Genomic DNA, 18,116 nt, shown 5'->3' with positions numbered 1-18,116 from the left:
GATGGGATTAGGTGTGATATGCAGAAGAGTCTGTGATGTCCAGGGGAGAGATGGGTGTGGAGAAATCAGCACTGGTAATGGGCCATGAATGCAAGGTCTTTATTCAGCCCAGGTAAATGCATTGACTTTAGTTTGAATTACCTGGGCTGAATAAAGACCTTGCATTCATGGCCCATTACCAATGCTGATTTCTCCACACCCATCTCTCCCCTGGACATCACAGACTCTTCTGCATATCACACCTAATCCCATCAAGCCTGTTATTCACATTTACATACTGTTCCTCTACTTAAAGACCGATGGAGTCACATTCTAGCTGTATCTGAAGAAGTGAGCTATGGCTCACGAAAGCTCATACCCTACCAGAAAATATTTTTGTTAGTCTTTAAGGTGCTACTGATCTCTGATTGTGTTTAGCACTACAACAGAACTACACGCACAGAGCTTTACTATAGGCTGTTTATTTATCACTCCCATATTATTAAAAGCAAAATTCTCATAATGGAGTAAGCCATTGCATTTCTTAATACAATAAGGAATGAATTTAGCGCAACCAAGTGGAACTGTTAATGGGCAGCGGCCTGCCACCAGAATACAACCATTTTGACTTTTGAGCATTATAATAAAGGGGTTAATGACTACTACACAAGACATCACTACGGAGAAACCCCACACCATACTAATGCTGCTCACAATAATTTTGTGAAGTATCTTGAAGCTGAACTCAGTATCCTGTCCCTCAGAAATATTCCTCTGACGGTTGGAAAATGCCCAGCTGCTGCAGCAGAGGTCACCGGGAGCTGCCCTGGGCTCAGAGTTGCTCCCATGCACTGTCACCGTCACTACAAGGCTTAAGGTGGGCGGTGGGGCCTGGAGCCACGATAGGGGGGAGAGATGGGATCCCACACCCGTGGGTCTGATGGGCCTCCCACTTGCTGGTATATAATCCTCACATTTATCATCAGAGACACAGCTTGTACTTCACTTGTGCTTTTGGTTATGCAGATAAGAAACACAGGAAGAGAACAGGCAGACAAAAGCCATAAGTGTTGCTAGGAAACTGATTCAAAAAATGTGTTAACTACTTACAGGGTAAGGCTGAACAACAGTGAGAAGGATAGATTCTTTACAGCTCCTGGAAACAAAGAAGATGAGAGTGAAGATCCACATTTTCATGCTTCAGCGATAACAACAGTTTGTCCTTGAGAGCATGTTCATTTCAGTCACACAACAGCATTGGTTTGAAAGCAGAGCTGAAAGCTGTGGGTGCTATGTGCGGATGCTTTCGGCCATTAAAAAAAAACCATCTTGACTGTGCTTAGGGACCACTCTGAAATGGTGACAATATGCTGTCCATTCGGAGTGAAGGCAATGGCGAGTCAGAAATTATTTCCCCCACTTTGAGCCTAAACAAAAAAAAATCCACCATGATGTTACACAGCCAAATCTTACTGGCAACATAGCAGCATGGTGTTAAGCTGTGACTTCCCATTGGTTGAGGATGGCTCATATGATTAACCTAGGAAGAAGCAATAAAAAAACCACAGTGGCATAGCAGAAACAACACAAGACACAGTAGCAATAAAATGGACTGAAATAAAGGTGAATGTTTCTGTTTCTACTGTTTTGAGCTTTTTTCAGGATACATTTCAGCATCCAGGGAGCAGTGCAATGTAGGCAGGAAAACATTAATACAGCCTTAGTTGAGAACAAGAAACAACAAAAATTAATGTCAAAATAAAAAACGATACCCATATTAAAATTAAATCAGAGCAAATAGACTCGAACCTTATAATATATAACATCCAACTGAGAACCAAGGGTAGTTTCTTCTTACAAAGGTTGGCAATGGAATCCCATTAATCAAAAATGTAATGTACAAGGTGTTAGTTTATGTTACTATTTTAAGAGCAGCTTTACACACATACACTGATAACGGGTTGGAACCCATGGGGGATTTCTGAAAATTGAAGGGAGGGCAATTTTTCTGATTCCCCTCTCCCATTACAAACCTCAGACCCCTGCATGCTAATGTAGGAATCATCCGTCTCCAGAGACAGGTTTGGGGGGCATTTTTGGCAGGAGGACAAGAATAGAGGCAAGAAAGTCCACTATGCTCACAGAAATCACTTCCACCAGAATAAAGGTTCCATGGGATTTTTTGTTGTTGTTGCAAACTTTATATCCTGCCTTTCTGCCTTCAAAAGGGGCACCAAGGCAGCTAATAAATTAAAATGTACACAATAAAATCAATTCTTAAAAACCATTAAAACTAACAAAAAACATCATTAAAACAATTTAGACCAGTGCTAAACTACATACAAAAATGTAAAAACAAGTAAAACACTGGGCAGGAAGGAGGAATTGCTGAGGGAACACCAAATGGAACGGAAAAGTCTTTACTCGCTGGTAGAAGATGGCAAATGAAGGAAACAGTCAAATCTCCCTGGAGAGAGAGTTCCAGAGTTTTGGTGCCACAGTCAAGAAGGCCCTCTCCTGGGTTGTCCCCACCAAATATCAGAAAGTGGAGGCACCCAGAAGCAGGGCCTCCGAAAATGACCAGTGGTCAAATACATACATAAGGGGGTAGGCAAACCACAGATGTATTTATTTAATTCATTTGTATCCCGCCTTTCTCCCCAATGGGGACCCAAAGCAGCTTTCGTTGTTCTCCTCTCCTCCATTTCATCCTCACAACAATCCTGTCAGGTAGGTTAGGCTGAGAGAGTATGATTGGCCCAAGGTAATCCAGCAAGCTTCCATGGCATGAGTGGGAATTCAACCTGGGTCTCCTAGATACTAGTCCAACACTCTTAACCACTACACCACACTGACTCTCGGGTTTTATAGAGCTGTAAAGGTCAGAATCAGCACCTGGAATTGTGCCCGGAAATAAACTGGGAGCCATTGTAGATAGGCCAAGACTGGAGTGATATAATCTCTTTGACCCACTCCAGTCAACAACGTAGCTGAAGCATTCAGCACTAACTGAAGTTTCCAAACACTTCTCAAGGGCAGCCTCACAAACAGTGCACTACAGCAATCTAATCTAGCTGTAACCAAAGGATGCACCACAGTGGCCAGATCTTTCCTGCCCAGGAAGGGCCACAGCTGGCTAACCAGTCAGAGCTGGTAAAAGGCCCTCATGCCCACAGCTGCCACCCACTTATCCAGCAGTTTGCCTAGGTCTAAAAGCACCCGCAGACCCAGACCTGTTCCTTCAAGGGGAGTGCTGCCCCTTCCAGAATGGATGACACCTTAAATCCTGGGTTAGACCATCTGCACACCAGTAGAAGTTCTATCTTACTGGGATTAAGCTTCAGTTTATTATCCTTCATCCCTTCCAAAATCACTGGATTTAAGTCACTGGTGTTTCCTGCAGCAAATACATTAATTTTCTAGTATATTGCCCTCCTTCCAAGGAGCTCAGAACAGTCCCACGTCATCATTCTCCCTCCTCCATTTCATTCTCACAGGAAGCGAGTGAGGGCGATTAGGTTGATAAAGTGTAACTAGCTCAAGGTCACCCAGTAAGCTTCATGGATAAATGGGGATTTGAACTCTTGCCTCCCACATCCTAGTCTGATATACTAACCACCTCACCATGCTGGAACACATATGATTCTCTGACTACCTAAACACATTCATAAATAAATATGTTACCCAATAAATAATCAGTTTTTCGGCACTGAAATGAGGGAAACAGGAAAGAAAGCATAGGTGGTTCTGTTTTGATATGTTGTGCCAGTTGATGTGTTGTGGACTAATAAAAGATTAAAAGAGAAATTTGATGACAGAGAATTTTGTTAGCATCCCTACTTTAGAGGTAAGTAATAGGAATATTTTTGGAAAGGTATGCTTATTTTAAAGAGTTAATCAAGAATTTAAAACTAGTAAACTGGTGAACTTCTTACATTTTGAACCAGGAATTGATAATATACAACCAGCACAATGGGACACACAGTTTATAAGACCCTGTGCTGAAGGAATCAAAGCTGGTTCAGAAAGACTTTTCAGAACTGTTTTATATTAATGAAGTGTCTCAGAAGCACACACATAAATGCACATTTATTTGCTATGCAAAGCCTCTCAACATCAATATTTGTTTTATTGAATCAATGGGCAGTTTTTCTTTTTATCAGTTGGGGAAAGGTTAGTTGCCACTTGATTGTGATGAGCTTGATTTTCTGTTGGCTCCCCTAATTTTAAATGCAATTAACTGTCTGCTTTTGAGATTCATTGCTGGGCTGAGTGAAGTGCAACTAATTTGCATGCCAGTACTGATCAGTAGGAAAAACAAAATAAATCACCACCACAGCATTAGCCTGCATGAACGCAAAGCAGCTATTCATGTACAGTCTAACTCAAGCAATTGGGGACTTTGTATAAGTGGCTCCACATTCGCCACTCATGTTACTGGTCTTAAAATGTTATTGCTCTCTGCAGCCCATTCAGTCTGTAATAACTCCTTGACAATCAATAGAACACCAGGAAACAATTTCAATGGCAGCCTTATCCATTGCTTTATCACTGGGTGGGGACTGGACTCTACAGAGATCTTCTCTGTATTTCCCACGCCTCTTCAGCCACTCGGTGGCTTGCCACTGGGGTAAGCACAGGGTCTCTACAGAAGTGGAGATGGGGATTTGCAGTGTGAAGAATGGGGACTGTCCTCATATATGAAAGAAAATAACCCAGTCTTAGGATCATCAAATGTAGCGCAATTGTAACAAGTTATCATGGGTTGCTCAGCTACAGTGACAACACAACGATTCTCCAAAGTAGAGACTGCTGCAGGATTGAGTGATATAAATTCTGGTATCTGCTAATGGAACATATAGGGTATTAGACATACCATGCATTCCTGAGGGGAATGCCTGTGCCGGGCTTAGGAGCGGCGTAGGAGCAACGTAGCGGCGCTGCCTCCTAAATACGCCACCTGAAAGGTGGCGTATCTCAACAAAAAAAAGGGGCGTTCCCAAGCTGTAATGGCTTAGGAGGCCACCTAATGGCGGCCCCGACCCCAGGCCAGCACCTTGAAATACCGGGATCGCCTCCTGGGACGCCGGGACGCCCTGGGAACACCTCCCGGGGCCAACAACGCTGCCTTTGCTGGCGTCCGGACGCCAGCAGAAGGTCCGTTGGTGTCCTGGCGCTGCCCCAGCAGTGGCCGGCATCCAGGCCTTCATGCCGGCGGGTTGGGGCCACAAACACCAGCATACATTGCCTGGATGCCAGCACCGTGGGCCCTTGCGCCGGCGCAGGCCTTCGCTGGCCTCCAGAGGCCTTTCATCCTTGCCACCAGCGCGGCTCAGGAATGCGCGGATAGTCAACTAAGAGCCCACTCAACATTTTTCAAATTCCTGAAAAACTATGATGGCATCAGTTGAGCCAGCTGAAATTTCCTCTTTTATACAACTATTACAAATTCAGGCCTCCATGCTAAAGAGACATCCATCCCTTTAATTGGTGATGGCAGGCACTGAACCTAGGACCTTCACCAGGCTTTGGTCTAGCAAGAGCCTACCACCACTGTGAAATCATGAAATATTAGGATAGCTCATTCAATATTAGGATAGCTCAAGAATTCCAATTTCCCTCTGCTGATGTTTACATGGCCTTTCTAGTTATGTAGACCAACTCTATGGATAGCTCTGTAGACGGCATTCTACATATTTTGTACAGTTCATCAGAAATTTGAAGGTCAACAAACAAATATGTATCTAGCAGAGAGAATAGTTTTTCTTAATATGTTATTTGCCTGACAAATAATTAAAGTGTTTATAGTGATTTTTGTTTTCTAAGAATTAATACAAGATTATCACGGTACAATTTTGTGACTGAAATGTTTGTGAAGATGATGAGAATTCTGCTGTCATCTACTTGACCTTTGTAATGGCTTCTACTGTATATTTGGTTTTCCTGCCTTTCATACAGATAATGAACATGCAAGGAATGGGGAATATAAAAGCTATGAGAAGGATCAAATTGCAGAACATTAAAAAGGTCAAAGCAGTATTACTAAGAATTATCTGTCTTGGACTACATGAAGCATGAACCTTTTAATACGGAATTTGCCATTGACTTTGCCTGTGAACTTGCAGATGGAGAACTCCCAGCTTTCTGTTCATTTGATGTGGAAGGAAGGAAGGAAGGAAGGAAGGAAGGAAGGAAGGAAGGAAGGAAGGAAGGAAGGAAGGAAGGAAGGAAGGAAGGAAGGAAGGAAGGAAGGAAGGAGGATTTGAAGATAATGTTCGTACAGAGAGTCAAGCCATGAAACAGCTGGCCCTGAATCATATTCTGACAATGAAATGTTTATGAAACATGAATGGGTAAAGAGGACCCAACCAAAAATGGGGCCTACTGAGATACAGCTGGCTGCGGTGGAGCAAATATTTAATCTTTAACAGTGCATTCCTAATGAGAGTTACTTCAGTCTAAGCCCATTCATTTCAATTGGCTTAGACTGGAGTAACTCTCCTTTGGAATGCACTGCAAGAGGCAAAAAAAAAGAGAGAAACGGCAGGACAAGAATAAGATACTTAAGGGATTCCCCCCTCCCCACACACAAATACCTTAAAACCTATTAGTACAAAGACTATGAAGATAAAATTTATTTTCATGAAGAATCCCTACTATTTTACAAATGCAACTTTGAAACTATGTTGAGACACTCCAAACTTTACATAACCCCCTGTCAATAGCACAAAGCAAAACAACCCACTGCTTTCAGGCATTATATGAAAAGGTAAGGCCAAGACAATGAATTATGTATTTAGAGATTATAGCAAACGAATGAACTTCAATCTGCTATTCATTTGCTGACCTAGTTATCTTGAACTCCATGTTCCTCAGCAATCTCCACTGAAAAAGTAAATTGGCTACAAGGTGTAAAATCTCTGAGGTTAAGAAGTGGATAAGGATTCCATGTACAAAGAAACTATTTTGAAATTTTAAAATTTTATCCCCTGTAATGCCAGCTAATCCATTTCCCAGTGAACCAAAAATAATAATGTCCACAGCTTTCAAGCGTTTATCCCTCTGATGGTATAAATTTGCTCAAAAAAATGGCAATTTACTGTTGGCAAAGGAGACAGGACTGTTAGACTTATGAAAAGAAAGAAGCTCTACTATCTTAAAGCACAGGCTGCCTTTTATACTTGCCCGTTGGCTTCTAATTATTCAAATGATCCTGAACAGTCACTTGCTTGGGATAAGGGCCCTAAACTCAACCATGGTTGCTAGAAATTAATTTCATAACAGTATATACTTTATGCTTTTTCTCTCTACTCCTGTATTATCAATTTAAATTTTCATTGGGGTGGATTCAACTCGTCCAGGAAGAAAGCAACTTTCTAGAAGGAAACAAAATATCCCAATTTTCCCTTTTCTAGTGCAGCCCTCTTCTGAAAAATTGGTCCTATTTCTGACTGGAAGGGACCCTGAGGAAGAAACCGAGCGTGACTCCTTAAACTCTGCTTGTATGCACCTCGGCACCTGAAAGAGTGTGAAAGAGCCACAGTGGTGCTCCTGGGTGCTCTTCCCAGGCAGAAACTGTGGATTGCCCCAAAGTAGGGTTGCTAGCCCCCTGGTGGGGAATTCCCCACCTTCATCTGGTATTTCCCTATGAGTGGTGGTGGGAGACAAATAAAATAAAAAAGCAGTTGTCGGCTCATGGCATGACATTACTTCTGGGGAAACCTGAGAGTGATGTAATACCTCTCTAGGAATTAGCCAAAACTCTGTGGTAAAACCACACCGTTTTTGGCAATTCCTAAGGAGGACTGATGTCACTTCTGGTGGTCATGCTAATGCCCCCCCCCATGTCCCTGCGCCCCCTAATTCTCCAGATGATTTCCAGACTGGGCCTGGCAACCCCACCCCAAAGTTCTCTCATCCTCCTTCAAGCCCTGCTTGGTTTCAGAAAAGGAGATGCCAGGAGGGAAGAGATGTGTGCTTGATGGACTGGGCCCACGGAGGGTCGATTTTCTGCCCCTTCCAAGCCTGGATGTGGTTACAAAGTGATGCCTATGACTTAAGCCTTCTAGTAAGGTCTTTTGAAGGTGGTTCTGTCAGGTGGACCAGTAGGGTTCTGAGTGTCAGGTATAGCTAGCGTGTACGAAGAACAGTTTCAGATACCAAGATGTTACTATCATAGATTCAGGAGTAGAATTGATTTTCACAGCTGTCATCCCTGACAGTATGTTTTGTGTCAGTTCAGAAAGCTGATCACCTCTTCTATTATGCAGTAGACAAATAATAAAAGCATACAAAATGGAAGGAAGATATATATTTACAATCAGGGAGCAACTTTTGCTTTAGTATCATGCTGCAGTGCACTTTCAGAAACTACGTTTCATAGTTTGTTGTGGATTCCATCAATATTATTGATTACTCTTATTTTTCAAAAACAACCAGCAATCCACCCTGAACCGGGGCGGGGGGAGTTTTAATCAAATGGCTGAAGGGAAGGAACCCCGAAAGTGCCTTGGGGAAAGCACACACGGTTCTTTGAGGGAAGACACATACAGTGTCTTGAGTTCCAGAGATCAATCTGAATTGCCGCTGTGATCTCTCAGTTTTATTAAGGAATATTACAATGGATAGCAAAGGTCAGTCAGTAATTACACAATGGAACTTAGGCAAGGCATATCACAATTAATGATTAATGAGATCAAGGCATAGAGAAGACAATTATACATTCTATCTTGAAGCCAGCATCCTTTGAGCAAACATTGGCTGTCTGTTACATAGAATGATGAGATTACCCGAAGCTAATCCCTTTAAGGTTACTGAGGTAAGGAGGTCACTATACAGTCAGTAGACTTTGGACATCTCAGAGACCCAGAATTTGTTATGACCAATATTTCAATATGGCAAGAATATTGGAACCAATATTAAAATGGCAAGGGTGTGCCCTGCTGCCAATTAATTAAGTTTCATAAATCGCTACAAATGGCAGAGTTCTTCTCTGAGCTCCTTCAAGTTCTGATTGCTATGATGTACAACAGCAATCGCTTCGTTATGGTATAGGGAAAGAGAAAACTATATGAACAAGTTTTCAGTATAATGTTAGACATTAGTTAGACATTCTAACTAGAATGTCTAATTCACTTCTAATTTCTGAGTTTTGGATGGAAATGTTTGGTGGACTGTCAAAGATACGTATCCAGAAGATCTACAGTTCATCACAAATGAGACTAGATATGGATTTGCAAATACAGCCAAACAAGACTTGAAGCTTGCTATTCTTTTGTTCTCTAAAAGTAAAGGCACTGCTGTCTTTCTTCTCTCCCATGGGACATCTAACTGGTTGCTGTTAGACTACTGGACTAGATGTCTGAATCAGTATGCCAGTTGTATGCTCTTTTGGATCCATTAAGAAGAAGAATCATAGAATCATAGAGTTGGAAAGGACCACCAGGGTCATCTAGTCCAACCCCCTGAACAACGCAGGAAATTCACAGTGATCTCCCCCCCACCACACTCCTAGTGACTCCCTACTCCATGCCCAGAAGATGGGGAAAAACCCTTCAGGATCCCTGGCCAATCTGACCTGAAGGAAAATTGCGTCCTGACCCAAAGTGGTGATTACCCTGGACATGTAAGAAAGGGCCACAAGAGCCAAACACGGGTGCAACCCTTCCTGCCCTCCCTTTCACGATCTGCCTGCCTTCACAGAATCAGCATTGCTGACAGATGGCCATCTAGCCTCTGTTTAAAAACTTCCAAAGAAGGAAAGCCCACCACTTCCCAAGGAAACCAGTACCACTGAGGAACCACTCTAACTGTCAGGAAGTTCTTCCTAATGTTTTGCCATAAACTCTTTTGGTTTAATTTCAACCTGTTAGTTCTGGTCTGACCTTCTGTGCAACGGAAAACAACTCCACACCATCCTCTATATGACACCCTTCAAGAACTTGAAGATGTTTATCATATCACCTCTCAGTCATCTCCTCTCCAGACTAAACATACCAAGCTCCTTCAAACTTTCCTCATAGGACTTGGTCTCCAGACCCGTCACCATCTTTGTTGCCCTCTTCTGGAAATGCTCCAGCTTGTCTACATCCTTCTTGAATTGTGGTGCCCAAAACTGAACACAGTATTCTAGGTGAGGTCTAATCAGACCAGAGTAAAGCGATACTATCACTTCGCGTCATCTGGACACTGTGCTTCTGTTGATACAGCCCACCCCAATCTTCTGGCACCTCACCTGTTCTCAGAAATGCCATCTGCGAGTTCTTTTAGTACCCTTGGATGCAATTCATCTGGCCCTGAGGTCTTAGTTTCATTTAAAGAAACTTAGGTGTTTATGTACTACCTTTACACCGATCCTAGGCTGCAACTCCCTTCCCTCATAATGTGTTCTGTTTTCTGCAACGTTGAGCACTGTTTCTCTTGCAAGAGAAGACTGAGGAAAAGTAGGAATTGAGCTGTTCCCCCCCTCTTCATCACCTGTTGCCATGTCACTTTCCTGTCCCTGCAGCAAGCCAACCATATCTTTGTTCTTTTTCTTACTCTGAACATAGCAATTTTTGTTGTGTTTTTGTTGTGTTTAGCATCTCTTGCTAGCCTAAACTCATACTGAGCTTTAGCATTTTTAACACTCTCCCTATAAGCACTAGTTAGTTAATTATATTCTTACTTGGTTATAAGGCCTTCCACTTCCTAAATGAGTCTTTTTTATTTCTCAAATCTTTAGAAAGCTGTTTATGGAGCCACCCTGGCTTTTTTAGACTCTTCCCATTTTTACTTCTCATAGGAATCATTTTTGATTATGCCTTTAATATTTTGAAGAAACTCCCACCCCTCTTGAGCTCTCTTCGCCTTAAGCATTTCTGACCATGGGATTCTACCCAACATAATTTTAAGTTTGTTAAAATTTACTTTCCGAAAGTCCAACCTATAAGTCTGACTTTGCTTTTTTGACTTTGCTGGCTTCAAGCTCTATATCTCGTGGCCTTGGTTTAAAGGCAGCCCACTTACCAATTTAGAACCTTTTGTGGGTAACCCCACCTTGCAGGAGGGCAACTCTGCAAGGTTGGCATTCAGCTTGGTAACTGTTAAGTGCAGTCAGGGCCTCTTGGCCTCTGCCTGGGTTGAGCACTAAACAAGAGCTGGTGGCATGCTACCTTGGAGCAGAGTGGATGCTCCTCTCAGTGCTTTGTTAAAAAGGGAAGTTTGCCATCCACCCTCCAATCGTGCTCCAGTGGCTGCAGCAACTGTCCCTCCTTCACAAATACTTCCATCCATAATGCAAATGCTATAGTAGACCCCCCCAAAAAAAACCTCCCCCACATATATTTATCTGTGGTTGCATTAGCCTTGAGTTAAAAGGTAAAGGTCCCCTGTGCAAGCACCGGGTCATTCCTGACCCATGAGGTGATGTCACATCCCGACGTTTCCTAGGCAGACTTTGTTTACGGGGTGGTTTGCCAGTGCCTTCCCCAGTCATCTTCCCTTTACCCCCAGCAAGCTGGGTACTCATTTGACCCACCTCGGAAGGATGGAAGGCTGAGTCAACCTTGAGCCGGCTACCTGAAACCAACTGCCATCGGGATCGAACTCGGGTTGTGAGCAGAGCTTGGACTGCAGTACTGCAGCTTACCACTCTACCTGCAGAAACTGAGTGATTTATGTTGTTTTGTGGCTATGAATCAAACCAGAAAGTTAAATGTCACTGAAACCACAATCTAGCCTCAAGGTAGCCTTCCCTACGCCATTATCTTGGAGCCTCTGCTGGAACCCCCCCCCCCAAACATCTGTAACGTGGAAGAAACAATATGATTTACGTTATGGAGTTCTTTTAAGCAATAATGGCATGATGTGTGTGAAAAGCTTTTCAAACTCTAGAGTGCTATATAAGGTAAAGGTAAAGGTCCCCTGTGCAAGCACCGGGTCATTCCTGACCCATGGGGTGACGTCACATCCCTACGTTTCCTAGGCAGACTTTGTTTGTGGAGTGGTTTGCCAGTGCCTTCCCCAGTCGTCTTCCCTTTACCCCCAGCAAGCTGGGTACTCATTTCACCGACCTCGGAAGGATGGAAGGCTGAGTCAACCTTGAGCCGGCTACCTGAAACCAACTTCCGTTGGGATCGAACTCAGGTCGTGAGCAGAGCTTGAACTGCAGTACTGCAGAGTACCACTCTGCGCCACAGGGCTCTTGCCAGCCTTGAGTTACATCCCATAAAAGTTTTGAGAGAATTCCATTTAGTATTTAAAAGCCATTAGATTTTACCAGACCTTTGGAGAGCTTTATTTGGCATGTAAACTTCGCGGTGTCATCCCACCCCATATTATGAGATGCCATAATGTTAAACTTGGTGAACTTTTGGCAGGTTTTATAGGTTTTTGTGATAATCATAAAAAGAAAAGACATATTAAGGGAAACGAACCTTCTTTCCTACCATCTTTAAGTTTGAAATAAATACTCTCTCTTCAATTTATATTCAGTAATTTATCGCTTCCATAGTTAAATTCAGCTATCCCTGTGAGTATCTGACAGATGCTGGGACATATGCTGCTTGCCGCCTTAAGCCAAATGGTGCATAGCTCTTTATTTCCCCTTTTCTTTTGTACTAATTACCCTGTATCCTGTCTTTTTCCTGTATTAATGAGAAACTGGTTATTTTGGCAATTTAAGCATTAACCTTAGGGTTACTGGGGTTTTTTTCCCTTTTCAAAAACGATAATCATGCATACATTTTATAGTGAAGGAAAATTTCATATTTAATGATAATTTGGTAAACTAAGGTTTATTAAAAGGTAATAGGTCCACCTTAGGTATTTGGAAGTGTGTAGGTGCAGTTCAGTTGTATTTGATGTTAAACTATTATGTTATGCCATTCTTTCTCACCATCCATCTTAGCTCATCTCGCAAGTCACAAGGGGCCAAGGAATGAGTTTCTGGCCATGTTCAATACAAAAGCTGGGCAAGAGAGAGAGGGGGCAGAACTATGGGAAGTCCTTCATAATCTCATCACACTTTCCCAGGATAACAACAAGCCTCATCATGCCCACAGCCCTCAGAATATTAATCAAGGCATTTCAGTTTTTAATCATAGTGGGTTTAATACAAAGGATCAAGATGCCCTTAGGGTTGCCAACTCAGAGTTGTGAAATTCCTGAAGATTTGGGGTAAAGACTGGGGGGGGAGGTTTTGAGGATAAGAGGGAGCTCAGCAGGATAAAATGCCATAGAACCAACCCTCTAAAGCAGCCATTTTCTCCAGGGGAACTGATCTCTGTTGTCTGGAGATCAGCTGTAATTCTGGGAGATCTTCAATTGTACTTGGAGGTTGGCAACTGTAGTTGCCCTGAAACACAACCCTTTGACATACCAAAAGCCCATATTAACATATACCACAGGACCCTGGACCTTCTTCCTCATTACTTTTGGCCACTCCCATGACTCACCTAGCATTTATTTATTTACTTAAAATATTGCTATGCCACCGTTTCACCCAATAGTGTTCCCAAGGCAGCAAGTATCAAAACATTTCAACATTAAAACATTAAGACATTAAAACAACATTTAAAATATAAGTTATATAAAATATTTAAACAATTCAATAAACAAACACAAATAACAACACAACTAGGGATGAAGGCCAGTGACAGTTGGAAAAAACCAAACCAGACAAAACTAGTTTTCTCCCACTGGCAGAAGGCAATGATAGAGGAAGTCAGCCAAATCTCCCAGGAGAGTGAGTTCCAAATGGGTCAAACCTTCCCCAACCAGTAGCACTTCCCCATCACCACCAATTTTGTTGGAATTAAGTTTCAGTTTGTTAGACCTCATCCATCCCCAAACTGCCCCCTGTTCATGGTTTACACATCCTCCTTGGGGTCTACTGGAAGTGTGAGATAGAGCTGAGTGTTGTCCGCATATCGGTAGCAACTCAGGCCAAATCTCTGATCTCTCCCAGTGGCTTTGCGTAGATGTTGAAAAGCATGGAGGGCCAAGAAGTAACCTTGTGGGACCCTATAGACCAGAGGCCAAGGGGCAGAGCAAAAGTCCCCTAGTACTACAATTTGAAACCTACCTTCAAGGTAGGACAGAAACCACCACAGAACAGTGCCTCCCTGTCCCAACCCAGAAAGGTGGTCTAGAAGAATACCATGATTGATGGTATCAAAAGCTACCAAGAGGTCCAAGAGAACTAACAGTCCCCCTGTCCATCTCCTGGTGCAGGCCATCCACCAGGGCAACCAAGGCCATTTCAGTTCTATAACCAGGCCTGAAACCAGATGGGAATGGATCCAAACAATCTGTTTCATTCAGGAATCCTTGGAAGTTGCCCAGCCACTCCTCAACTTGCTCAAGAATGGTACATTTCGGACTGAATGATATTATTAAACTCTCCTGGGTCCAGAGCAGGTTTCTTTAGGAGTGGACAAACCAGTGTCTGCTTCAAGCCAGGGTGACCACCTCCTCTCTCAGGGAGACATTCACTGTATTTTAGATCCAGTACACACACACACACACACACACACACACACAGTAAATTTAAGCAAGGGGAGAAGCAAGGGGGGTCATACAAACAGGTGGTAGATCTCAAATTTCCAAGAATCCTGTCCACATCCTCAGACTCGACAACCTGAAAGGTATCCATATATCTCAACAGATCTTCACCCTGGGAACATCCCATTCTATCAGTGCTAATTTAGAGTCCAAGTCAGAAAGAATGCAAGGGATTTTTTATCTGCAAAGCAGTGAGTAAAAAACATTGAGTGGCTAGAACCCAATAGGCCTCTGACCATCCAGAAGTATTCTGCAGATCTACACTGTGGGGATGCAATGCTTGCAGATAAATGTTTTTTCTTCATCGCCATCACAGTCACGGTATAAGTTTTAAAATGGGTTCTAGCCCATGCCATGTCGGATTCATGCCAAGACTTTCTCCACTGTCGCTCTAGTCATTTCCCTTTTCATTATCCACAGTAAACCACGGGGCTGCCTGGGCCCTTAGAATTAAGAGAGGGCACCCAGAAGTAGTAGTGTCAATTGCCCAGGTCATTTCCTTACTCTAGAGCAGTGGTTCTCAACCTTTTTCCGTCCGTGGCCCCCTTTCGACCTTGTTTCCTTCCTGTGCCCCCCCCCCCCCGTCCTACTGGTAGAAAGCTAGCTATTTAAATGTTTGTAAATAGCCAAGGAACAAAGAAGCATAAACAGCCACACAAAATGCACACATGCAGTTCTCATTGGGTAACTTATATGGAATACCCCTGCTCCCCTAGTGGACTCAGGGTTACACTTGCATGAAGAAACAGCACCCCACACAGTGACACTGCTGCAGCCATGCACCTTGCCCGTGACAAACGAGATGCGGACAGTTTGGTGTGCGCAGCGGAGGAGTGTGGAAGTGGGAGGGAGAAGGAAGCGGAAGTGGTGTTGCCACAGAGTGCGCATGGCAATCTATCCACTTCTCGGTTCACTCTACTTCTCTGTTTTCTTTTCTGTTTTCTTTTCTCGGTCACTTCTCTGTTTTCTTCACTTCTCACTTCCCTCTGTGGCCCCCTAGTCTCGTGCCATGACGCAATTTTCACCTGTGGCCCCCTTGGAATATCCTGGGGACCCCCCAGGGGGGCCAGATGGCCCCAGGTTGAGAACCACTGCTCTAGAGGACAACTAGGGCATTGAAAGGAGCACCGGCCATATGAGCAGGAAAATCCCCTAATCCCATCTGAAAATGAGTCAGGTCCATCAGGCTCCCAGGGGCAGATAATCTTAATTGATCTCATACCCTTGCAGAGTCTTGGTATCCCTGTAATTGTAAGTTTGGTATACCCAGGATCTAGTGAGCTCTCCATGATATGGGGACGATGTTCAATCCCCCCCTTCAGATCACCATCTTTTTCCCCAGAGCAGAACACCAGATCAGTTTATACCTTTCCCCAAGCCAGGAAAGAGAAGAATCTTTAGTTTTTAATTCCAGCCTCTAGCCCTATAACTGAAGCCAGAATTCAAGTGACCTTTTCATCTGCCCCAAACCGCCCAGAACTGTGCAGCTGTGAAAGTCCCCATTTGCTGTGACATCACTGCTCTTCCCTTTATCTTGTTATACCTATTACATTATTGCCTGCCCAGGTATTTAGATCCCTGTGTAGGGAATAACACTGTGGCCAGACCTTCATAGGTAAGGAGGTATCAGCATGCTGCTCTACCTCCTTGGCAACTTTCCTGTCAGTATATTTCTTTTGCTGTTTCTGAATGTCATTGCCTAGGAACCCTCAGCTGAACCTAAGCCAGTAGTTTTTGTAATATAAAATGAAATGCAATGGAAGAATGCTCCCCCCCTTACACCTGAATATAGATGCCAACCTTCAGTTGAGGGATGAAGCTCACCAGGATTTACAACTGATCTTCAGGCTCATATAGATAGAACCTCTGAAGGAAATAGCAGGTTTTGGGGGGAGAACTCTATGACACTGAATCCCCAAGTTCCCACCCCTCCCCAGACTCCACCCTCCTCACACACTGCCCCTATATATCCAGAAATTTCCCACACTGGAGTTGGCTACTCTACTCTTGAATGATACTAGGGTAAAACTGGGTTGAACTGGGAAGCAGGCCACGTTCACACAGACAAGCATATAAGGGAATATATCCACTGACCAGACGTAGTTACAGAGAGCAATGTGGGATTACTGGTGCAAGGCTATCTGAGAGGATTGGCTAACCTTAAAATAACCATAACCATAAGTCCAATAAAACAATACAATTTTATTTAACAGAAGAAGAAGAAGAGAATTGTGGTGTTAACAGGCAACAACTTATTTTCTTAACTCTATAAACAGCTGTAAGGATTGGTGCAGCATCTGGAGCAGGATCCAGAACATCTGCCGACCCCAATGCAGACTGATGTTGTTCCTATTCCAGCTGTCCCGCTGGAATAGCTGGGGATGGCAATAACTGGATATACCTGGGTGTGAGCCATTTGATAAAATCCTCTGCCACCCTAGGGAGAGACCACCCTGGCTGCCCCAGAACTGGCTTGCCTTACCACCATGTCTCTCCCCTAAATCCCTTATGGGGATTTCCACAACAGAGGAAAGGGGTTCGCAAACCGCTTTCCTCCTAAAACAGATCCTGCCTGATGCGCACCCCGCCAAATAGCAGTGCGGAGCCCATGTATCCGCTCTGCTTCCCCCAACTCCCTACAGCTGTAACCATTCGCCTAGCCCAAAATGGATACTAGACAGCTGTTGAACAAAGTCTTCCTCATATAGTAAAGAAATGTGAATGTATGGCCTGACTCACATCTATTCCTTCATGTGCTCATGACCAGTTGTAAATTTATACGTTATATTTTAGCAAGAAGCATACACATGTACCAAGGCATCTCTGCTCACTCTACTATGTTCAGGTCCCTAAGGCCTTCAAATAATCCTGTGCAGTGAAATAACAGACTTTCAACATCCAGTAAAACTACATGTGTTCAAGCAACCACAATTAGTGTCAATTAAATCAACAGCAATGATTAAAATACAGTCACTAGATCTGTTAATCGTTTAACACAGTGGTTCCCAAACATTTTGGGCCACCGCCCACTTGGTTCCACAAACTCAACCTCGGGGGCCCCTACCCTACCCTATAAAAAGCATTATTCAAAATAGGGGTTTGCATGATGCACTAAAGAAGATAATAGCAATAAAATTTCAAAACAGTAACAACTAATTGCACATTTATGCAAAATCTAATTAAAACTTTTTAGTTGAAATTTATCCAACAAAACTGATGAACTTGATCCAGTAGTACCAGCTCTTCAAAGTCTGGGGAAAAATTCTGAGTTTTCACCAAATTTGCCGGCTTGATCTATTGTAAATTAGTGAACAACACAGTTGAAGGGGCCCTCCTCTAGCGCCACCCCCTTGCCTCTTAGTGCCCTCCTAGGTAATACCACCGACCCCCAGGGGGTGGTACTGCCCACTTTGGGAACCCCTGGTTTAACATAATAATGTCATAATGGAAAGAACCACAGGGAGATATGCTAAATAATAAGGCACTTGGTTTTAGAAAACCTTTACTCACTTATCCTGTATATGGAATAAAACGGACAGCATAGCGCTTCAAACAAAGAATCAACACATACTTACAATTATAATATTTTTGTT

The 18,116-nt window shown here is 43.3% G+C and overlaps 1 protein-coding gene across 2 annotated transcripts in view; it reads right to left on the bottom strand.

Annotated features, from left to right (window-relative positions):
* FRMPD4 (FERM and PDZ domain containing 4) overlaps positions 1-18,116 on the bottom strand; it is a 292,186-nt gene that overhangs the window by 52,721 nt on the left and 221,349 nt on the right. For both annotated transcript variants that reach the window (XM_056862191.1, XM_056862193.1), the window contains exon 5: positions 1,090-1,135. In XM_056862191.1, coding sequence (XP_056718169.1) covers positions 1,090-1,135 — 46 coding nt within the window. The remainder of the gene's footprint in view (positions 1-1,089; positions 1,136-18,116) is intronic.

The sequence above is a fragment of the Euleptes europaea genome, chromosome 16 (assembly GCF_029931775.1).
Source record: "Euleptes europaea isolate rEulEur1 chromosome 16, rEulEur1.hap1, whole genome shotgun sequence".
In the NCBI taxonomy this organism is placed as follows: domain Eukaryota; kingdom Metazoa; phylum Chordata; class Lepidosauria; order Squamata; family Sphaerodactylidae; genus Euleptes; species Euleptes europaea.
Note: the sequence above shows the minus strand (reverse complement) of the source record. Positions and strands in the feature narration are given on the sequence as shown.